General features: G+C 33.7%; 2 protein-coding genes across 2 annotated transcripts; one reads left to right on the top strand and one right to left on the bottom strand.

The window, feature by feature from the left end:
* The first annotated feature begins 5,491 nt into the window (after positions 1-5,491).
* LOC104902674 (protein DETOXIFICATION 41) lies at positions 5,492-12,409 on the top strand. The gene is made up of 8 exons (XM_010690530.4): positions 5,492-5,824; positions 6,569-7,113; positions 7,892-7,978; positions 8,126-8,182; positions 8,468-8,706; positions 9,805-9,923; positions 10,012-10,098; positions 12,052-12,409. The coding sequence occupies exons 1-8, from the start codon at positions 5,492-5,494 to the stop codon at positions 12,127-12,129; spliced, it is 1,545 nt and encodes a 514-aa protein (XP_010688832.1). The 3' UTR covers positions 12,130-12,409.
* Positions 12,410-14,948: 2,539 nt separating this feature from the next.
* LOC104902673 (beta-amylase) lies at positions 14,949-22,372 on the bottom strand. The gene is made up of 8 exons (XM_010690529.2): positions 22,115-22,372; positions 21,111-21,167; positions 19,258-19,656; positions 18,789-18,953; positions 18,108-18,371; positions 17,005-17,214; positions 15,640-15,879; positions 14,949-15,375 (listed from the first exon to the last, which is right to left on the bottom strand). Exons 1-8 carry the CDS (start codon positions 22,355-22,357, stop codon positions 15,160-15,162), a joined length of 1,794 nt encoding a protein of 597 aa, XP_010688831.2. The 5' UTR covers positions 22,358-22,372; the 3' UTR covers positions 14,949-15,159.
* Positions 22,373-24,981: the final 2,609 nt, after the last annotated feature.

The following is a 24,981-nucleotide window of genomic DNA, read 5'->3' as shown; positions in this document are numbered from 1 at the left end:
GCGACCATGGCGCGACCTCGAAGCAGGCGCTCATCAAACCAACTCTTTTACAAACAGCACGTGGAGTGGTCTTTGGTGAATCAATAGTGAATATTGAGCTAGGATAAACTGAGATCAGCCTCCACAATTATTACACGTCAATTATTAATGATGATAGATGTAAATCCAGCGACTTGATTTCGATATTTGCGCTGATGCAATTTGTTGATGATGTGAAGATCTGTGTTGCATCGAACAGGGAAGAAAATCGCAAAATGAGGAAGTAGCACAGCAACAAAGAAGAGTAAAGAGGAAATCAACTTTTTTTTTTGAGATTGAAGTTGAAAGTTGGCTAGAACAGCACAACCTTTGGATCAAGTGCAAGGAACAACATAACCTTGAACGGAGATTCCCTAGCTCCGGTGGAATCTCCGTGCTCGGTGCCATTTATGCTATTTTCTGCACCACGTGTTTAAGTTGGTGCTATGCTTTGCACCCGCTTAAGGTTGTGTTGTTCCTTGCACTTGAGCCCAAGGTTGTGCTGTTCTAGCCAATTAACCCTATATTAAAAGGCGTGCATAGTATAGGTTTTGATCCCATGACCTCATGGTTCATGTACTAAAGTTTTAACCACTAGACCAAATTGTATTTAGTGTTATCATATCAAAGTACAATATTAATAAATGGAAAATTTTCTTACCCGGGGCATAGCCCGGGCCTAATAACTAGTTTTTATCTTATATAGTGTCTACAACTACTTTTACCGAACACTTATATTTTCAATAGCTACTCCCACAGCTAAAAGCTGACAGCTACTAACAGACAGCTAAAAACTACTCGAACAGCTAACCGCTACTCCAACAACTACTTTTGCCGAACAGGCCCTAGATCAACTTCGTGGTAAAATGAATTTTCTCTGGATTGTCTTATACACAGTTATTCAAGGGCTTTTTTCTGTTTGCTTAAACGGGTTTTCATCTATAGTCAACTCTCCAGCATCAAATATGTGGAATTCCATCTAGTGGACACGTCTTGCTTCGATCCCTTAGAACTCTCTAATTCCACATGTGCAACACAACTCAAAAATCGTTGTTTTCGTACTTGAGATTCTTTACAATACTTAACACTATCCCTCACCTTAAGAACAGCCTCATGAATCTCTTTCAAGCCATCATGTACCACGAGATTCAAGATATGAGCACAACATCTAACATGGAAAAATTCCCCCCACAAAACAAGTCAAGTTCATCCTTTAGATTTTCAGCAAAAACATCATTAGACGAAGCATTATCTAAGGTAATAGAGAAAATTTTCTTTTGGATCCCCCAATCCTTCAACTTACTACAAACGTGATCACACAAGTGAACCCCGGTATGAGGAGGAGGCATGAAAGAAAAGTTCAAAATTCTCTTTTGAAGACACCATTAATTGTCTACAAAGTGGGCAGTTAAGGAGATATAACCATCAGTTGTTATAGAAGTCCAACAATCTGATGTTAGTGCAATCTTAACAGAAACCAACCTCAATTCATCCTTCTTTTAGCTTATTTAGTGTTATCACTTTAAAGTAGAATATTAATAAATAAATAAAGTCAATACGCATGGCGTACTCCGGGACTAAAAACTAGTTTTATAGTTTATACCTCATAAATAATATTCAATTATTGTACTATTTCTATTATGGAGGAAGTAGGTCTTTTCAAAGACTGTTTTATAATAAAATTATGACAAGAGACAGTTCGTTAGCTAATAAAATAATAATTTGGGTACTCTCCTCTCCCCCCTAGAAGTCTATCAACTTTTCTTAAAAATAAAATAAAAAGTACAATCAACAATTTTAATTTAGTTACATTGAAATTACATTGTTGCTCTATTTAGATGTTTGCTACATATAGATTATGTCAAATTTTTGTTTAGCAAATTTTTTTCTTAGCTTATATGTTATTTCAAGTTATTATTAAATATAAAATAATTTAGTTTTATTTTTGCTTTCAAACGTAACAGGGCTATAAATTTGATGATGATGTGAAGTTCAACCTCGTAATCTTCAAGTTGCATATAAAGTAGTAGTACGGGTGAACACAATCGGGAAACCGGTAAAATTTTATAGATCTGGACCCAGACTCGGACCTAATTGGTATTAAAATCTGGAATTAAAATTGGAACTGGTCCAACTGGGTCCTACATTTTTGGACCAAGACCCGAAACCGATGGGTACCAGATCCAGAACTGGGTACCCAGTTGTAAGTTTAACAGCATACTAAGATGAGCCAATTGAGCTATAAATTTTTTTAAAAAAAATTAAATGGGCCTAAAAGCCTATTAATACTAAGTACTAACTTTTTACTTAACAACTATTATCCTACAAGCATAATCTTATGCTATCAAATATCATTCATCTCCATTCTCCCAAATCCAGCACATCACTGTTAAGATATGACAAAAACCCAATTCTAAGTGCCGGGTATCCAGACCCAAACTCGCTCCCATCGGGTACGCAAATCCGGAATCGGTCAAACCGGGTACCCACTAGGCACCAGGTCCGACAAAATTCTACCCAGAATTGGAACCAGATGCAACCGGGTCCTTTTTTTGACCCGGACCCAGTTGGACAGGGTCTGTACCCGGTGGCTCCATACCGCGTCCAGGCCTGGGTACCCGGAATTTCTGCTCACCTCTAGAGATATGTACGTTGAGGATATTACCAATTTAACCAATCAATAAGAAAATCGCATTAAATTATGATTGAGAATTATCTTTTACAATTCAATCAAAAAGGGGTTCAGGATTCTTATGACGAACATGATTTATAAGCTAATTATGCAAAATTATCTTTGTAATAAGAAATTAGTATTCAACTTTCTGTTTAGACCAACAAAATAGACCTTCAATCCTCGTTTGTGGAATATTTAGTTTTCTAGTTGCAGCGACTTTTTCCATGTTTATATGTTTAGTTTAAAGTTTTTATATGACGACCCTTTTTATAGAGATTTGCAAGGTAGAGATTAAGTGAAAATGAGTAACTTATTCTCTGAAAAGGAAAGTATAAAAAAAGTGAAAACAATATAAAATGAATAAGTATATTGATATAATATATAAAATTGTTATATATCTAAATCTAATAAATCTAGAAAACAAAAAAGGAGTATTTGCCGCCAAATTTAGAACTAGTCATTTCTACACGCAATGCGTGCTTCGTGTTAAGATTAAAATCAATTCTAATTTACTTAATAAATATTTTTGTACAAATAATTTCATATGTCCAGTGGATTTTTTTTTTAATTCGTTAAATTAATGAATTGAATTTGTTAGAGATTATGAATGATTTGCTTGAAACTGTGTGATTTATGAGTTATTTGCTAGAAATTATAATATGAAAAATAATTGTGTTGTTTTTTGGGTTAAGTTTTTTTTTTTTTTTGAATGGGAATGGGGAAAATTATCATTGATAAAACGCCATACGACATCTACAATCATAATAACCCTTACATAAAAGATAATCCAAAATATCAATACGAAAATTGTCATCCACGCTATTGATGTAGACGCTTCGGAACCGCTGTCGTGATATGGTATCATTCCAACCATAATCGATTTTAGATGACTCAACATCATTAAAGCCTGATGTAATAGTAACTTGAAATCTGACTTTCATCTCGATATTCTTGATTTTCAGCCAAAGAGTATGATTTTCCAAATTTGCAACATGATACTTCACCAGTTCCACAAATCTGTAAGCCGAAACTTCCAAGTCTATCTCCCTGGATCCATACACAAGAAATAAACAAAAAAACAGGACTAATTCACCCACCATGAAGGGGGTGACTCTAAATTCCATGAAAGGAACAAAAGCCATCACACAGATGAGACTTATTGAAACCATAAAAAACGAAAGAAAAAACAAAGAAAGAAAAGAGAAAGGGAAGGGGAAGAGGGCTCGACGACCACCAGCGAGGCGACAGCTGCCGAACCCCCCACCGCTTGGGGTTTTCCGTGGAGATGGGTTTTTTGAAGAAGGGTTTTACTATAACATATACTTTTGTATGTCTTAAAAACTACTAATTGAGCTAAAAAAAATTAGTTAAGTTTTTTGGGTTAAGTTATTATAAGGTAATTAATTAAAATATCGTCGTTTTATTTTTCTATAAAAAAACTAAGATTTTTAAGTAATTTTTTTTTGAAGGAGAAATTTCATTAATTGAAGGCCAAACGGCAACTACAATAGATATTAAAGAAAAATAAGATACAATCAAACAATATTAAATCAAATTCGTATTCGAAAAGCTACAATGAACCAGATCAAGCAATACAGCACAACCCCCTTGTATTGCTGAATCAAACAGCTATTGATGAGGAAGTCTATCATTCTGACATAGTTTGGGAAGAATATTCTTGATCGAACCATGTTTTACTGCATTCGAGATTCCAATACCTTCATGTTGAGTCTCGAACTTCAACCAATGAGAACAATTTCTCATATCTAAAAACAAAAAAAACCTACTCACAACTCCCATAGGGGAGAAGGAGATCTCCAAAATAGAGACTAAAAAAATCCCATAAAGAAATACTAAATTATTGAACAAAACTAAAAACTGAAAATAAAAGAAGGAGAAGGGCTTACCATGGATGAAAACATCCATGACAACCCCTAACTAATGGAAAAGGGGTAGATGAGGCTAGGGTTTAGAGAGAGGGAGGAGGGGGGCGGCAAATGAATGACCTAGATTTTTAAGTAATCAATTTCAAACCAATCAAGCACATAAAAGTGTACAATAACATTCTTTCAATTATGGTTGAATTTTAAATATACAAAATGGTGCTAAATTTCCTTTTTCCATATGGCAAATTTCGTTTTATAAATCACTTTGACACATTAGCATTAAATGTCATATATTTAGTATTAAATGAAATTAATTAACGTGAATAATTTGCTTAGAAACAAAGTAATGATGGGGCATTATATTTTTTTTAGGTGAACATCATTCCCTCCCCTTTCCTTATATAATAGAAGTATAGAATTATAAAAGCCGAAATATGATGTAATTAATTTACAAAGAACATATTCTTTCAAAAAAAAAAAAATTTTACAAAGAACATATGTATGTGATCTATAAATTGAATATTGCATAAATAACCTTATATATTTTCCAAATCTTAGTGGAAATAGATGACTATAACAAGTAATGAATTCATGTCTAATTTTGTAAATAATTCTCAAGCCGATGCCCATATTGTCATGTGAAAGTGAGGGAAGGTAAAGAAAGAACATAGCTAACTAGGAATGAATTAAGTTGACGAACAGTTGGTGTCTATGTTTTCTTAGAAATGTCAAATAACAAAGAATGGTAGCTGAACTTTTTCATCTAATGATCAAAACAATATATATCATGAATTCATGACATTCCAATGAATATATACAGTACATGCACAAGTCTAAAATTGACTAATAAGTAAATACTATACTCCACCAAACTAGCTTTTGACTGATCACTGATCACTACACACAGTAAGTAATGAGCAATAGCATCATGAGCTCAAGAGGAGGGGAAGAGTATCATACATTACTGCTTGGGTTAGACTCCCATACACGGATTTCAGACCTGTCGTCGGACGTCGTCGAAGACTTCCTTGCACACAGGCCGGTGGCAGCGAGGTGGTGGACACGCCTCATTGCTTGGGAGTCAAGGCTATTGTGGCTACTCTCTGGGGCTTCTATTGTGGTGTCTGTATTCAACTACATGCTTAGCTTTGTAACACTTATGTTTGTTGGACATTTGGGTGCCTTGGAGCTTGCTGGTGCCTCTGTTGCTAGTGTGGGCATTCAAGGCCTTGCTTATGGAATTATGGTACATATATCATTATTTAGATCAGCTTTTGGGTTTTTGTTCTTTAGAACTTCCAAAAATTTGCCAAAGATTATTCCTTGTTAGTTGGTTTTTCTTAACTATAACTATTTAAGACTTCGTTTAGTAGGGCGTAAAATAGTTTCGGTGTATAATGATTTTCATGGAAAACAATTTACAATGGACAATACAATTCAAAAATTAGTTTTCCGTTATTTGGTTCCATGTACTTCCTCCATTTCAATTTAGTTGTGACACTTTTAAAATCACAGACTCTTAGACAATTTTTGGAGAGGAGAGAGATAAAGAAAGAAAACAAAAGGGTCCCATGCGATAGGAGAGAGATAGAGAGAAGTTATTACCCAAAATAAAAGTATAACATCTAATTTGAAAATTCCTAAAATAGAAAGTGTCACAACTAAATTGGAACGGATGAAGTAAGAAAAATAATGAAATGAAAGGAAAATAAAAGAGAAAGTAAGGAGGTAGTGAGAGGAGTATACAAGAAGGATAAGAAAAACAGTTTTCCTTCATTTTGAAGGGAAAATGGTTTTCCATCATTAGGAGAGTAATTTTACCCTAAAGGGAAATAGTTTTACACTCTTTTGCCAACCAAACAATGTAAAACTGAAAAAAGAGGAAAACAGTTTTTCAGGAAAACATTTTACGCCCTACCAAATGGAGCGTATGTGTTTTTGCATTCTATTTCCCTCTATTTCTAATATTGCCAAAGATCAAACTTTGCAGTTGGGAATGGCAAGTGCAGTACAAACAGTATGTGGGCAAGCCTATGGTGCAAAACAATATTCATCAATGGGACTCATATGCCAAAGAGCATTCATACTTCATCTTGGAGCAGCCATCCTATTAACCTTCCTATACTGGTTTTCAGGCTCCATCCTTAGATCCATAGGTCAATCAGAGAGTATAGCACAGCAAGGACAGATTTTCGCACGCGGTATAATCCTTCAATTATATGCCTTTGCTCTAAGCTGTCCAATGCAGAGGTTTCTTCAAGCTCAAAATATTGTCAATCCTATAGCATTTATGTCAGTTGGAGTGTTGTTGTTGCATATACTTGTTACTTGGTTGGTTGTTGATGTTTTGGAGTATGGACTAATTGGAGCTTCTCTTACACTAAGTTTTTCTTGGTGGGTTTTAGTCATTGTGAATGGAATTTACATATTGTTTAGTCCTAATTGTAAGGATACTTGGACTGGCTTTTCTTTCATGGCTTTTACAGGAATTTGGCCTTATTTTAAGCTCACACTTGCTTCTGCTGTCATGTTGTGGTATGTTGTACTAACTCTTTTTTTTTTTTGTTTCAGAAGAATTTGACTTAAATAGACTAAAGATATGTTTATTGAAATATATTCAGTGATGTTAGAGTTAAAATTTCAGACATCTTAAAACTATTACTGATACAAAATATGAAATTTCTTCTGAAAATCTCTCATTTTTCTCTATTATCTATGGTGCAGTCAGGAATTTCTTAGGCCAAAATTGATTTTCAGAAACATTTTTCATAGTTAAAGTGTCTTTTTTTTACTACATTTTTCTTAACTCAGTGTAATTTTGTTTGACCTGTAACATAAGTCAGTCTATTTAGATACTATAATTTTTTTCTTCTTTTTAGTGGTCACAATTTACCTATTGTGGACAAACTTAGAGAGGTTTCACCATTAATTTACACTAAATCTATACAAATATATTAAAAGGGTTTGATCCCGAGACCTCAAATACATATACTAAAGTCTTAACCACTAGACTAAGTTGTATTTAGTGTTATTATCATAGAGTATTATATTAATAAATGTAATTTTTTCTTACCCGGGGCATAGCCCGGGCTTAATAACTAGTTATGTATGATAACATGATTGAATGAGATATTATTAGAGTTGTTTCAATGTATATAACATATTGTATGTGTGCACTACAGAAACAGAGGAGTTAATACAAAATATGATCTGATGATTCTGATCAACAATAACAATAACAACAACAACAAAAACTTACAAATGTGCAATTTTTTCTTCTTTTTAATCTAACTCATTTCTGGTTGTAATACAGCTTAGAGATCTGGTACAACCAAGGATTGGTGCTTATATCAGGACTCTTGTCTAATCCTACAATTTCACTAGACTCAATTTCTATTTGGTAAATCTTTCAGTTAGTAATTGGAATATGCTCTTGATCTCTCTTCATAGAAAGAACATGCTCTTGATCAATTAATTTTTCTTTGTTTTATGTGTTATATTCTCCTGTTACTAACTAGTTCCGAAATTTGATGATTGAAAACTCCAGCATGAATTATTTGAACTGGGACATGCAGTTCATGTTAGGACTAGCTGCTGCAGCCAGGTAATAATAATTAGCTCAAATAATTTAACTGAAACATGTCCCAGCTTTTCTATGTTACTCAAGCTCCCCATATTATCTCGAGTATCTGTGTCGGATCCTCTATACTCTAACTTGGGTATGAACATTTCGACACATCAATTTAGACAAAACTCGAGTTGGACACTTGGATGCATAGCAATGTGCGACATGGATACCCAAGTCCGAGTAACATAGCTAATTTCTTCCTTTTTATTTCTTTTATGTGTGATTCATATACTATGATTGTGATGATGTATGTATATGCAGTGTAAGAGTGAGTAATGAGCTAGGAGCAGGACATCCATCTGTTGCAAAATTCGCGGTGCTAGTAGTGAATGGGACTAGTATCATGATCAGTATAATGTTTAGTGCTATTGTGTTAATATTCAGAGTTGGGTTAAGCAAGGCTTTCACCACTGATTCTGAGGTCATTGATGCTGTATCTAACTTAACCCCTTTGCTTGCCATCTCAGTCTTCTTCAATGGCATCCAGCCTATTCTTTCTGGTAAACAATACACAACTAAATCATTTTATAAGAATAATGTAGCAGATATTTTACAATATTAACAAATTTCACTTTGACCATCATTTGTGATTTATACGCAGATGAAAATATAGTTATGTGGGATCTTGTTAGATTCATCATAACATGTATTTTTTATAATTTTTACAAATACAAAACTAAAGATATACTACCTCTGTTTTTATTTAGTTGCAACGTTTTGACTTTCACGCTTGTCAATGTACAATTTCAAATCGTTTTATCTCTAATTGTATGTAAGTAAAAATTTGATATTATGAAAGCTTACATCGAAACGAATCAAACAAGACCCCACATGACTATATTTTGTTTAACATATAAATCAATAAATGTGGTCAAATAAGAGAACATGAATAGTGCAATTTGTCAAACGTTGCAACTAAAAGAGAACGGAGGTAGTATGTTGTCAAAGTTTTGCATTGACAAGCGTGAAAAGTGTAAATGTGTAGATTAAATGAAATGGGGGGAGTATAGCATAATATTGAATTTTTTTTTATAAGAATAACTCTCAACTTTCAAGTATACAATTATTCCTTGGATATAATTATCTTTTTCGGTATTAATGTTAGTTTCTAGTTTTTCGTTTTAACTTTTAAAATAATTTTAAAAGTCATATGATATAAGTGATATAATGATCTTAAAATTAGTCATATTTTCATTAAATCCTATTAATTTCAAATACAAATTTCATAATATATCCAGGTGTACCGATAGCATAGTACACCCAAGGCTATTTTTTTTTTTTGCTCATTGCTCATTTGAAAATAATCTAAATAAGCAAAATGTACTAAAAATGAGAGTTTCAAACGAGCAAATGAGCAAAATCGGTGTACGCCCGGATGTATGGTGAACAAACTCAACTTTAAACATTTACAATAGAAAAAGTGGTTTCCATAATTCTGATTTTACTTCTAAAAAATTAAAACCGTAGACAAAAAACAATAACGAATAGGCCACTCATAACTGTGATTATAGTTGGATAACCTATAATTAAAATTATTATGAGAATGTCAACCTTAATTATTTTATTCTCCTGCAATTTTGTTTTAAACTACATTTCAGGGGTGGCAATTGGAAGTGGATGGCAAGCTGTTGTGGCATATGTAAATCTAGCTGCATATTACATAATTGGTCTCCCAATTGGTTGTGTATTAGGTTTTAAGACTAGCTTAGGAGCTGCAGTAAGTATTACTCCTACTAATTTACTACAAAATTCTCTCTATTTTCTTATTTGACAAGATTTGTACCATAAAACAATGTAAATTTCAGGGAATATGGTGGGGGATGATCGTTGGTGTACTATTGCAAACTGCAACATTGATAGTTTTGACTGCTCGAACCAATTGGAACACAGAGGTACAATTTATATGTAGAAACAAAATTCTGAATTTTCTTAGATTTGCAGTTTCTCCAATTCTGATTGATTACAACACTTAGATTTTGAATTCTTCAGAGCACACTTAGTTAACTTTTTAAAATGAAGATATTTTTTATGTAGATATTGAAATAGTTCTAACCTATTGAACAGTGGTATAACTTATATTATCTCAAAGTTATTGTATAAATGATGCAAAAGTCGGGTTATTGCTTTAAAAAAAACGTTGGTAAAATTTTATTTTTGTAAGGTGCATTTTTTTGTACATCTCTCATTGACATAATTTTTATTTTTGGTATAAATGAGCGGCTAAGTACAGTAATGTAGACGAGATACGATCTTAGATATTAGATATCATTTCCATGAGATTTTATCAACTAAACTAGATGATATCCACTCTTAATAACATAATGACAGTACCCATAACTGAAGATTCAAGATAAGCATCGTTTTTCCCTCTCGAACGAAAACCTACGGCTCTAAAACACAAACCCTAAAGCAAACCTCCAGCCCTCGCGGCCCTCACAGGCTCGCTGGTGGCTAGCGTTGCCCCACCAATCACCGGCGGGCCTGTCCACTAATTCTTGGTGTCCCCTTATCCCATCCCCTTCCCTTATCCCCCTTCCTAGCGTCGTTTAGAGGTTAGGTTAGGTGTGTGGTGGTGGTTTTAGTTTTTGTGGTTCTTAGGTTTTAATCTCCCTTTCCCCGTTCTCGTGTTCTTGGTTCACAAGGTGGGTAGGTTCTAGCTTCCCCTTCCCCCTTCCCCCTTCCCCTATTCTAATTCAAGGTGTTTAGGTCTTAGGCTCCTCTTCTTCGTTCCCGCGTTCTAGGTTTGAGGTGTTAGAGTTTAGTTTTTCCTTCCTCATTCCCCACTAGTGTTCGTGGTAATTTGGTCAGTCGGTTCACCAAGGAAGCAAGTGGTTGCATTTGGTTGTAGGCAAACGCTTGGTAAGTGAAGGTTACATGCAGTTTTGTTTGGCTTGATTCGTCTCAAGCGGCGCAGGTAGTGCGGTCTTGTCGAAGGCGGGGTGTTATGATTCATATGGTCTTTATCTTCGTTTGTCTTGTCTATGTTCTTAGTTTTAGCTTTAGTTTAGGTTTATCCAGGTTCAATTTTCCTTGCCATGTGTATGATTGTGCTTGGGTGATAGTTAGTAATGATAGGTGGGCAGTAGAAGGTTTTGAATATCATAAGACAAGGGAGGATCTTGGAAATTTGGTATTGGGTAAGATGAGAAGAGGTTCTCATTTTAAATATGTTGTGGTTCGCTCTTCTAGTTTTAAGATTACAAGGTTATTGGATCCTTGGAGCCATAGGTCGGGTGAATTACTTCAATATAATTCACCTCAAGTTCATGTGGAGTCATTACACTTCAAAAATGCATCTTGTGAGAGGCCCTTCAAGTTAATTTGGGGCAAGTTTCGACCTCCTCATATTTTGAGTTTCAATCTCGCGAGACTAAACTATGGATACCCTCGGATAAGGGTCAGAAGTCACCAAAGAACATGACTTCTTTGTTACTTCAATCAGTAGAATTCTAGGAAGATATTCTGTTCAACGACCTTGGGATTTAGCGTCTAGTAGAGATTAAGTCTACTAGATGAGATGCGGTAATCTATCTCTAAAGATCATCTGGGTTTCGTGTTTCAACAGGTTCCCTCTTATATCGAGTCTTCTTCATCAAGACATAAAATCCAATCTCACTACCATTGCTCAAGTCGAGACAAGTTTAATTTGGACTAAACAAGTAAAAGTTTGTTTTTATTTCATAAAATATGTAAGAGCAAATGAAGCTCACTTTGATTTTTGTTTGCTTTGTTTTATGTTTTGGTTGTATTATCATTAGAATGTACTTCTTTTTTTCAATTTATTTAAATTTTTTCAATGTAAAAAAAAAATATTGACATATAGTTTTTATGTATGATTTTGATAGGTTGAGAAGGCGATTGATCGTTTACGGAAGTCAGCCAATGAAGAGACGACAATTCTGAGCTTGGCCAACACTACATGAATGGCACAAAAACAAGCATTTTGGTGTAGCTAATTTTGCTGTCCACACATGCATTATCAAGTCATATTCAACTGGTAGCTTTATGAGATGAAAGTGACTTCTTATTTTCAGCAGAATGTAACCAAATAATCGAGATTACAAGCAATCACCATTGACCACTCATGATCGATCCTAGATTAGCAATTGCTAATTTTCATCATTGATGATAATATGATCTATCATTATTAAGTCTACACGAATTTGTTCTCAATTAATGGTCTGAAATGACTATTTTTGATTGTCAAAGAACCAACTCAATCAAAAGTTTAACTAATGGTTGGAGTTCGAGGAATAATTTTATACTCTATCACGCCCCCTCGCGTAAGAGCCCATTGGGCTTGAAGTGTAGATGCAGCACATGTTTCCCTTATACCTGATGCTAAATATTCAATTTTGAAAAGAGGGATGGATGAGATTTGAGCCCATGATCTTCATATCACGTTGGTTGATCTGGTACCATGTCAAATGACCAACTCAAACAAAAGCTTAAGGTGATGGTTGGAATACTAAAAATAGTTTTATACTTTATCAAGGGTCAAGATTACAAATCTTGTAAATTCTTATTAATACAAGTATCACACTATTATGACTTAAAAATTCTTACTAAATTCATCTCCATATAAAAGGTCGCTACTTTTAATTTATATCCATATAATTGTTGGGCTTGGACGATTCTCGAAAAATTTAACAAAACAAATTGATTTATTATTGTCTGATGTTGACATCCTGTCACAAGTAAAACTTACAACTTATTGATTGGATAATGACTTATAAAGTAAGGACAAGAATCCGAGAGGACATAAAATATCGACATGTGACAGACTACCGTTCATATAAACATAATCCAACTTTCCATTATAGACTTTAAATATAAGAAAAAGACAATATTTAAGTACGAAGGGATAAATTATTGAAAATTCTAGATTGGTGTTTTCAAGAAGATGGACGGCTATTAAGGCTATGTTTAGTTCACCTGAAATTTTCTGATCAGAACTTATTTTTTTGATCTGATTGATCTGAACTTATTTTTTCTGATCTAATCTGATCTGAACTTATTTTTTCTGATATGATCTGATCTGATTTGATTTGCAAGATCTCATCTTTTATAAAATATATTATTACTTTGTAATTCATGATTATACAATACATTATAAGATCTTATTTATAGTACTACTATTATCATTTTATTTCTATCACAACTTTTACACAATTTTTATTATTAATAATTATTGTTATCATTATTATAATAACAACAACAATAATTATAATCATAATAATAATAATAATTACTAAAAATAATTTTATAACCCAAGTCATTAATTATAAGAGCACTTCTAAAATGAGTTGGATATACCGATTTCAAGGACCGTAAATATTGCACCAAGTAGAGCATATTGTGATATGTTCAATGACTTGCGCAAGAAAGAAATGGATATGGTGCAACTTCAAACAGCTAAAGAGATTTGGAATTCGGCGGGAAGAGGTATACCAGATCTAAATTTATAATTTGTATCTCGCACTTAGCTTATTTTGAAATGTAATCCAAACTTAGTAGTTTCGTTTTCATGAATTTGAGCTATCATATTTTATATATTTCTTATTTTTGCGCCAATCTTATGTTCTTAAACGTGGCTTTTAATTTTCTATTATTTAATAACAAAATAACTTAAAATAATGACAACAATGACATTTATAATGATATTAATTATAATTACCAATATTAATAATTAATAAGTACAACAACACTCTTTCAAAAAAAAAAAAAAAAGTACAATAGCAACAATAATCCTTTTGAACAAAAGTACTAGTAAATTAAATAATAGTATTAATTGTAATATTGAGTTTTTAAATATAAGCATGATCTGATCTGAACTTATTTTTTCTGATCTAATCTGATCTGAAATAAGAAAAAATAAGATAAACTCAACATAGCCTAAGTCTAGAGATATCTTCATGTGAGATTGTGTGCATAGATTATGATGCACATAAGGAACACATTTTCTGGTAAAATATCAACATCAACTTGTTGCACCCTTTGATGTGCATTGAATAATAAAAAGTGATAAGGACATTTACATACCGCCTTATTGACCTAGAAACATCAATTCATATAGTAACTAGAGGTGGGCATGGGCCGGGCCAGCACGCAGGCCGGCCCGGCCTGGCACGAGCCCGCTCGAGGTCCGACTCGGTTCGTTGCCCGCTATGTCGGCATGGGCCTATCACGGTCAAGAAATTTTATTTCAGGCCCGCACCGGCACGAACCCGCCTAAATGTCCCGCGGGTCAAACACCCATTTCTTTTGTTTTTTAGCCTAAAACTGTCAAAATTAAAAAAAAAAATAACATAAAACACGGGCGAAGCCCACATGAGGAACGAGCCCGACCCGCGGGCCTGGGTCGGACCATGGACAAAATCTGAAAATTTCAAGCCCGACACAGCCCGGCCCACCACTCATGGGATCGGGATCGGGCCCGGCCCGTCATTTTTCCAAGCCCACGGACCGAGCCCGTGAACAGGCGCGGCCCGATCCATGCCCAGGTCTAATAGTAACAAGTACAAATTTTTTCTTTTCTTTTGATTTAGTAAGGAAAATTTCCTCGCAAAAGGGAAGAAATTGGAGATTTTTTTTACAATGGGTGAGAATCAAACCCTTATCACCCTGTCACAAAGGTGGAAAGAGAGTTTCAGTGTTCATAATGACCAGGTCAACTTAACAAGTACAATGTATTCTTATAGCATGAGGATCACTAACTTTTATTGAGTTTGATATATAGGAATACAATGACTGATGTACTTCACATTTATTTACTGCCCAGATTAAAACAGTCCTTGAACAAACACAGATGAAGCTTAAATTTATATACTAGATACATGAAATGAGACCTAGAAGATAGAAGTGCTTCCTTAATTTATTTAAGATAGAAACATTATTTGTCTCAGATAAAATTTATGCTCACTTAGTTTACCATATATAGGCTTAAGTTTCAGTTACTCTTGAGACTTGAATATGCAAACCATCCAATTTTTCATCTTGGATATAAAGGCAGAAAATGAACCATCAACACTCATATCTGTCTTTTTATCCCATTGAAATGGCTCCGGTTTCGACGTCGCATCCAGAAGAACATCAATGGGAATTTTCGGAAATGATGGCCCTAACGGTTCAATAGAGTTTCCATAGATTTCTGAGTTTGGACAGTATTCCTGAAAACAAAAAAAAGAAAGTAGAAAATCTATGTTAGAAAACTCTCTAGCCACATTGATAATGTCACAATGTTCGACATAGGTAAGATGAATAACTTCTGATCTGCCCTCGAACAGAGAACCCCTAACCTTAATTAGGTCATGCGGTGAAATTCCCACCAAGTGATCCAAACCAATTTTATTTTTTCATGTGTTGCAACTTGCAATAATATATTGTGTACAAAATTAGATGTGACCATTGCAAAAGTATATAGGTGTACTTACTTGGTTAGCATGCATTCTCTTGACAAATGTCTTGAATAGCTTATAGTTATTGTTCTCGAGCAAATCGTCGGAGACACGAAGATAAGTAAAGCCAAACATCTTAAGAGCTGGTGCACCATTTGGGTTCACGCCATTTGGGCGGGCGTTTAACAAGATTTGATTGTAAGCTGTACTATCATATCTTGGAAGTGCATTTTCACCTGCAACCTTGATGTTCTCTTTCCATGCATCACTTAACACCTGCAAATTAATTATATCACTTTTATGAAGGTTTAGGGCCCGTTTGTTATCGTTTTTTGTTTTCGATTTGCAGTTTTTTTTAAAAAACTAAAAACCATAAACAGGAAACCAGAAAAAGTAGTTTTTACTTTTTAGTTGTCAGTTTTCAAAATCATGTTCGCAATAAATTTGACTAATTTTTTATTCATTATATGAAATATATCATGACTTTGAAAATCAAAAAACCAAAAAACAAAAAACCATAGTAATCATATTTGGACCAAGTGGATGAAATTCTAGCGAGCTAGAGTCTTGTTTTGTTTTAATTCTTGTCTCATCTTAAGATGTTAATTCATAGCTAGTGTCTTCTTTTAGCATTTCTGTTGTGAAATCCTTCTTTTGATTTCTAAATACAAGTGCATGCATGGTAAGATTACTATCTTTTGGTTCTACGCTGTTATTTCCATGAGAATTTTACCACGCCGGTCTTTGGTAAGGCTGCGTATAAACATGTCATGTTTCAACGATAACTAGTCATCCTTCAATAAAAAAGAGTCACTTTAATAAGTTCTTGTAAATAGCGAAGATATAACCGACTAATATAGTGATCATCGACAATATACTTCAACCCTTTATTAATAGATGCAATATATATATATATATATATATATATTATATATATTATATATATATATATATATATATGACTTTTTCAGGTTAAATTAGAATTAGTATATAGACGACTAGACATTGACCAAATCTTTTAACTAATGCATCGTTTTCATTAATCCAATTTTTATTTCCACATGGTCAGATTCGTTTATAGAAGATCGTCCTAATTAAGTAGTAAAATATTATTATTGCATGTACGAATTAAACAGAAAAATGTATATAGCAATTCGCAGTTGATCTTAGTGGTGCGGTGTTACTGGCTAGTTTTATATCCTATATAAGATAGATAAGTTAACTCTCTTGCAATTACCTAGGGCGAATGTTGGAGGTCCTTTTTACAACTTCCAAGAGGTGAAACTCAATCTAGGACTTTTTGAATCGAAGACGATGCTAACACTAATAGATCATCACCTGCCGACTCGTTTTAGATGCTATACATATAATAAGAACATGAAGATCTGATGATTGGCTCACCTGTCGAACAAGTGCTTGTGGACCACTATAAGCTGCAGCAGGTTGTTCACTGTCCCTCATCTCAAGACATGTAAAATTTAAGATGGCATTGTGCCTAGTTAGCATTCTTGCAATTGGCCGATATCCATCTCTAGCGTACAAGTTATAGTACCCCGCAGTTAGTTCAGCCGCGTGACAATGATAATTGAACCACCAGTGAATTCCTGATACCTTCATGCATGCCAATGAATTAATATAATTAACCTTATTTACATCGAAACAAATAAATTAAACCATAAAGATAATGGTCAAAGTCTACAATAATATAACCTCAATTATCATATGATTTGTCTTATTTTACATTTTACATCAACCTTGTAATTTACTCTAATTTCTCGCTAATATATCCAAAAAAAATGGTATATTAGCAAGAATTTAGAAAAATAACTAGTCTGTCGCTGATAGATGAAAATCAAAAAGTTAAGGTATTGGTAAGAATATTTTCGTAATTCTTTTATTTTTCCCAATTGATTCTCAATACTAACAAAATAAGTTGGAAATATATCACCAAAAAGAACAAGGTGGTAATATATTTGTGAAATTTCCATCAGTAATTCTCATCCTTTTCCCGAATTCCTAAATTGACATTTCACAAACCAAACGTTTACTTAAGCATAATTTTAGACATGAGTGAGAGGATGGAATAAAAAAATAACAATATCTTAACTAGTGACCAAAATGTTTCGACTTTCGACAACCAATGAGTGTGCTTTCGGCTTAAGGTATAATCATAATGTGATGGATTATTTGACATAAAGACAGTATGAATGTTTAATTAATAACTATGGGAAAAGCTATATGCATCCCTAAGGGCTGTATATAAGAAACTAAAAATGGAAATAAGTTGCATTAATTGATCATTTTATTACATCGGTTGATGCAAAGTTTTTCCATAAATTCACAACGTATTTTCATTTTAACTAGCGTATTTATGTCTTATATGCAACCTTAAGGGCTGCATATATCATAATTCATAAACTATATATATAATATATATGACATATGTGATATGTTAATTAGATTTAAGATGGTACTTGTAACGTAAGATGCACTTACTCACGCACCTTAATTGCTAACTTGAGGGTGCAACCACGGAAAGCCTTGTTAGCTTCTTCCAAGATTTGATCGCCGTGGAGTATCAACTTTGTGGAGTACCAAGTCAAGAAGAAAATTCCTTTTTCAGTTTTGTAAGTTCCATTTCTTCTAAAAAATCCTGTTTCTTCTGGGGTGTCATTGTATTTCCCTGCATCAGTAGGCAACTCCCATTCTGGATGCCCTGCTTCTTTTGCTGCCTTCTTAAAATCTTCTTCCATATATTTGTCATAGCACTGTCAAATAACCAAAACAAAAATAATCATATAAAATCCGACACCAACACGTGTCCAATAATAGAGATAGTACCATCGTCGGTCGTTCCTTATTTACAAGTATCGAATTTATTTGCAATAATGTTATGATCTCGTACTTTTATATTGTGGCACTTTCTCCTCTTCTTCGATGTGGGGGTGTTTAACACTCTCCATAATCACATGTGTGTGTTCAATAACCTAGACTCTAATACCATTTGTATAAGGAGGAGGAGAGTTTGTTCCTAATTAAAAATCAATTGACAATAGTAGGAGTAACTCTTTTAACTTATTATAATGTAAATACTTCTAATTTCTATCCTATTTCTCCAATGTGGAACAACTCACATGTGCACAACAAATATATTTTAGAAGGACGAGAGGAAGTATATATATTACCTGAAATTCTCCGATACCCGGAAAAACCCATCCTTGATTTTGGGGATAAGAAGGGTATCGTAGTTCCCCTGCTGGACCTGTGCCTACTTCAATGTCCACTATGGTTCCTGCTTCTAGGAAATCGGACATATTCTGTCTAAAACTCTTCATGAAATCACTGTAGATCTGTACATATATACATGGTTAGTACCATGTAATTGCACATTGCTCATGTGATAGCACAAGAACTAAAACTAAGGTAAGTTTATCATCCCTAGGATTTCTTCTCATACTTCAAACTTTAAGTTGCCTAGTTAATTGTCCACAAAATTTTACATGTCTTATTTGTTCAAACATTAGTCTTCAAGGAACCCTTAAGCAAAGTCTTATTAGCAATAGGTAACGATAAATTAAACTTTGTGCATATGTGGTCCATTTGGTTTAATAGAAAACATTTTACACAGAAAATATTTTAATTCAGCCCTTTTACCTGAATAGGTGTTCGGCCATCGAAAAGAGGTTTGTCATCGACACCAAGGGAGAGGTATTCGGCGTTCCTAGTACCAGCCAAATTGGTATAAAAGATATCGGGGTTGGATTTACCAACGTCAAGAACCCATTGAGGGAGTGGGATGTTGACAATATCCCCTACATTGCCTCCACATTGGTGGAATGACATAATGGCTTGGATTTTTAGGCCATATTGTTGTACAATTTGGAACAAACGTCGATATGCCTTCCAATCATATTGCTTTGGACCTTTCCCTTCTATGGTTGCCCACCATACATCCACCATTATACCATCCACGCCTGCTTTTTTAAGTTTTTCTAGTTGCATCTTGGTGCCTTCCTCATCTTTGAATGAATTTTTAGGAGAAACCACTCCCAACTGCATACATAACGAATGTTAAATCGTTGCAAATAATATATGAAACGGAGGTAGTATATATACATATATAGGAGAATTTGCACTTATAATGTTGTACAAAAAAATTTTAAGACCTTGGTTCTTCATCAATGGTCAAAATAAACCGCATCTTCTTTTTTTTTTCTTCTTAGAATAAGACTGCAAATCTGAATATAAGATAGCAGTCTTTTCTAGTCACAGCCACTATCTTTTTACGTTTCCTTCTCTAGGCTTCAAGCAAAGAGTTCGCATTGTAATCTTTGAATTTTGACCTTATTTAGTGTACTTCCTTTGTTCCTTATTCATTTTTTTTTTTTTTTTATAAGGAAAAAAAGACTTAGGCAATCCACCCATTAATCAGGGGGCCAACCTAAAACATCCTTTCGGATGATAAGGAAAAAAGACTTTGTTCCTTATTCATGTTACTACTTGAAATCTTGACATTATTTAAAATTAGAAAAAAATATTTTTAATAAGTCAACTTTTGCTTGATCTTTTTAAAATAAATCAATTTTTTGATTATCTTAGAATAAGTTAACTTTGTATCTACTTCTGCGATAAACGAGTTAATGACGTTGAAATTATGATACGTGTCACATTTTAATAGGATGACATTGTGATTTAACTCATTTATAGCAAAAATAGATATAAAGTTAACTTATTTATATTTAATTGAAAAGTTGACTTATTTTAAGAAGAACGCGCAAAAGTTAACTTATTAAAAATAATTTATAGAATTTTCTAAATTTTTTTCAATGTGTAAAAAGAAACAATCATATGGGTCTTATTTTATTATTCTTTTTTTTTACATCAATTTGATTAGCTTTAATATATATCAAATTTTATAATTTTATAAATTATAACTAGTATGCAATTGTATATATTAATAGTTAAATATGTACATTAAAAACCGTACAAGTCAAACTGAAAATATCAATAAAGAACAGAAGCAATATAAAAGAATTATTTACTAAGAGTTAAAATTGCAGATTTAAACATAATTGTCGTTCTTCTTATTATATATATACTATAGTACTATACTTACTAGTGACTACTCCCCATGACTGGTTTTCGAAACCATGGTATAAAACAATCACAGTTGCACCATGCTTTTGTAGTACACTATGTTATTGCTATACACTAGCTCCCTTTCTTTATTAGTAGCAATATTAGCTTTTGAGGGGAAAATTTTACAAAATTCCACTAATAGTTATTTAGATATACAAATATTAAAAAAAATCTTGCTAGATTTGTCTCAATGTATATTTATAAAACATCAATTTTTTGTATTATACCTTTAAATAATAGTCACATTATGTATTTGAGGCTGTTATAAAACAAATATTTCGACTAATAAAAAATGAACGAAATATTTTAGTAAGGTACATATATATGCTTATATGATTGAGAAGAATATCGATGGTATTAGGACTTACTGGTAGCATTACGTAGACGGGAACATAGTTTAACATCATCTTGTTGTAACCCTCCATCTGCATGGTAAAAAGAATTAAGTTGATATGTACGTACCGTATGAAGTACTGAAAGCTATTAACATGCGCGGAAAACTATTAAACAAATTTCCAAAACTAAACAGAAGGTCTGTTCTCTCCAATTTATTTTTTGTTCAGTTCAGTCCAATAAAACTCTGAACAATATATACTTTTACTCTCACATATCACAATTCAGTACACTTCAATAGTTTTATGTCGAAGAGAACATGCCCTAAAACAAAATTACTAATTATAGGGTTTTCATTAACCGAAGAGTTTTGGGTAATAATGAAAAGTTTTAGTTACATTTTCTTTTTCCTTTTCACCGGATACTCGATCTATACAAGTATTGCTTACAAAAAGTTATTCATTGTCAAAATATATGCATGTGCATGTCCCAAACTTCAGATCCACCAATGTTAAAGTTTAAAGAAAGAAGAGTCCAAATATGTGATGAAGCATCATCTCATCGAAATTGTCCAATACATATTACCAGACGACCACTTTATTTTCATATATTATAGGATAAGGAGAAGGATTTTAATGAATCAACACTTCGTGTATTGTAGTTGGTTGGGATAGAACTTGTCACTTTGAAAGTCGCAAAGTTACGCACATACCAACTACACCAAGTACTACTTAATTGATTATACGAGCGACATGGACACTTCAAAGTTTAAGTGACTTGTTACCGAGTATTATATTGCATATATAAATATATATAAAAAATTGATAGTGTGTTTTCTGTTATCAATTATTATCAACATGTATTTGTGTTATTATAGAATAAGAAATTAAAGTTAATTAAATGGATAGATAATATATTTCAGTATAAAGTATAAAAGGAAGATTTGAACCTATGACCTATCATTCACAACACGTCAATCTTAATCACTATGACAAGACATCCTTGGTGACCTGATAGTATTTGAAAGGTAAGAAATTACCTGATACTGAGAGTTGGGCATATCGACTAGTGAAATTCTTGCTTGAATACTAGTCTTACTTGGTGTTTTAGTTTGGACAAAGTTAGCTTTGTAATCACTTCCAAGCTTTGAGTATAAGATAGAGCACATTGATAACTTGGAAGGCTGTGAAGACTTCTTCAACATGATTTCCTTATTTATACTACTACTCTTGGAGTAAAGAAGAGATAGGGCTTGAATTTCAGCACGTGCATAATATTTCATTTGGTAAAAAAAATATATCTTTAATTTGGTTTTTAAAAAATCTTTTTTAATTTGTTAGGTGGTATGATATGATATGACTGACCAAATGAGGTACACAATTGTGGGCTCATTATGGTACAGCCTGCCAGAGGCTAAGGGATTACATATTAATGGAGGCATTGAATTGATGGTCCAAAATGCCACACTAATTAAGTAATCTTGATAAGGTATGAGTGGTGGAATTGTTGCTTCTTGTTTGCATTCTATTTCATAAACATTTTTTTTACTTTTTTTATAATTTGAATGAGTGAAAATAACATTTTCCCCATGTTTTAAAATTTTGTTCCATTTTGTTTTCTCCTGGTTAAAGATATTAATTGTAAATTATTTTGTAAGGGTAGTAGAAGTTATTTGATGGCAAAGGTGTGTAGAAGTCAATAACTCAAAATTATACTTTTTTTTGTTTTGAAATACGTGAAATATAAAGTTCTAATATAGAGAGAAATGTTTACTTATTTTAAAAAGTATGAAGTATAAAGAGTGCCTTTTTTTGCTCATTTTATATTATTTTTGCTAAAGTTAATTATTTTTTGCTGATCATTTTAAGAAGTTTTTACTCTTCTTAAAGGGTTTCTCACCATAAGAATACCCTTTCTAATAGAAATCCCACCTTATATTAAGAGAGGGGGGAAGTGACACACACGACCAATTGACTCGAATCAAAAAGGAATTAGTCACTTTAGGTTAAGGTTCCCAATCAATTGAAGTAAGCGATTTGACTAATTGACACCATCCATTTAATAAACGGGTTGGGTTAGTATGGTTGAACTTTCACAAAATCCGACATGATAACTCATTCAATTCCTATGCTACAATCAATGTTTTTAATTAAGCTTGTTTTAGTTTGAATATTTTTCTAACTATGTACTCCCCCCAACCTATATTATTAATCGTAACACTTTTCATATTCGTTTGTCCCATATTGATAAAATTTTCATTTCAGACATGGACCTATTGTTCATCTATTATTTCACGCTCTACAACAGTACAACCATATCACCACATCTTTATTGAAAAAGAAAAATGTTAGATAAAAGTCAGCTGCGCCCTTTAGATCAACCTGGTGAACATTTTTTTTTCAAAAATAAAACTTTCCATCAATTGTCAAAGATTATATTTATCAAAAAATTATGTTTGTACATTCAAAAATTATCTTAATATTGGAAGGTTCCCTGGGAAATTCGGTCTCTAATTAAGGATGATGTAATCCCCCATAATTTTCAAGAATTTTATAAATATATTTGAGTATTTATATAGTTATATTTAATTCCAAATGAGTTTGGAAAATGAGTTGACTATTTAAAAAGGGTTGACTATTTTAAAAGTCAACTGAAATTATTTTTCATAGCTTAATAAAATTAGAAATATTTTAATTAAGCATGTTTTAATAAGAGTTTTAAATATTAAAGTATATTGAAAAAGAAGTTTAATGGAATCGAAAATCCTAAAAGGATAAAAAGGGAAAGAGTCATGTTGATGACTAAAGTCTTAAATTGTCCATCTTATTAGTCATTAAATCTCATTAAACAATATCTCTTTTCCTAAGCCCATAAAGGGAAGCCTTTATATAAATATCCTAAAAACCCAAATTATTTCACCCTACACATTATTTTTCTCTCAATCTCACGTCACTTTCTCTCTCCCTCTCTTCGACTTTTCTCTCTCTCCTTCGTGCGTCGTTCTTCAGCCTTTCTCTCTCAAAATTCGTTTCTTCTTCTTCAAGTAACGTTTCTTGTTCAACAAGAAACGTCACAAACCCTTCTCGGAAATCAAGAACTGCTGCCGACGAGTCCCTTGCTGCTGCTGTTGCTGCCGGCACAAGTTTTCTTCCATTGTTGTCGGTTGTTTTCTTTCTTCCTTCCTAAGATTCCATTAAAGGACTAATTTTTATGTTATTTTATTGGGAAATTTCCTCAGGTAACCCTGAGGTTTGGCGTAATTCCCAAATTACCCCCCACATTTGGGGAATTTCTCAGATACCTCTGAGGTTTGTGTTTGTGCTCAAAATACCCTTATTATGGATGGAAACCTAACGCCGTTAGGTTTTCCTCTCCTTCTCCCCAATTTTCTTTTTCTCTCTCCATCAATCATCTTCCATTGATGAACATGGAAGCTTTCTCTCTCCTCCGACCCCACTCTAAATCCCTAACCACCCAACCCCCACCACCTCCCCTTCCCCCACCCCCTGCGTCGCGCTCAGTCGCAGCCCCTGCCTCGGCCGCCGCTCGTCGGAGCTTCGCCGGCCACCAGCATCCTTGTACTCTCTCTCCTTCGTCGCACTCTCTCTCTCGCTCCTCTCCTTCGTCGATTCGGGTTGGGGTGGGGGCTGCGGGGGAAGGCCACGAGTGAGGCGAGAGAGAGTTGCGAGCTCCGGCGAACAGCAAGCGAGCAGCAGCGGTGGTCTCTGACGGTGTGGCGTGCGCGGGTCGCCGGTGGTGCTGTCCGTACAGCAGCTCGACGAAGGAGAGGAGCGAGAGAGAGAGTGCGACGAAGGAGATAGAGTACGAGGATGTTGGTGGCCGGCGAAGCTCCGGCGAGCGGCGGCCGAGGCAGGGGCTGCGAAAAAATTGGGGAAAGTTTGGAGG

The sequence above is a fragment of the Beta vulgaris genome, chromosome 9 (genome assembly GCF_026745355.1).
Source record: "Beta vulgaris subsp. vulgaris cultivar EL10 chromosome 9, EL10.2, whole genome shotgun sequence".
Classification (NCBI taxonomy): Eukaryota; Viridiplantae; Streptophyta; class Magnoliopsida; order Caryophyllales; family Amaranthaceae; genus Beta; species Beta vulgaris.
The sequence above is the reverse complement of the archived record's forward strand: the minus strand, read 5'-3'. Positions and strand labels throughout refer to the sequence as shown.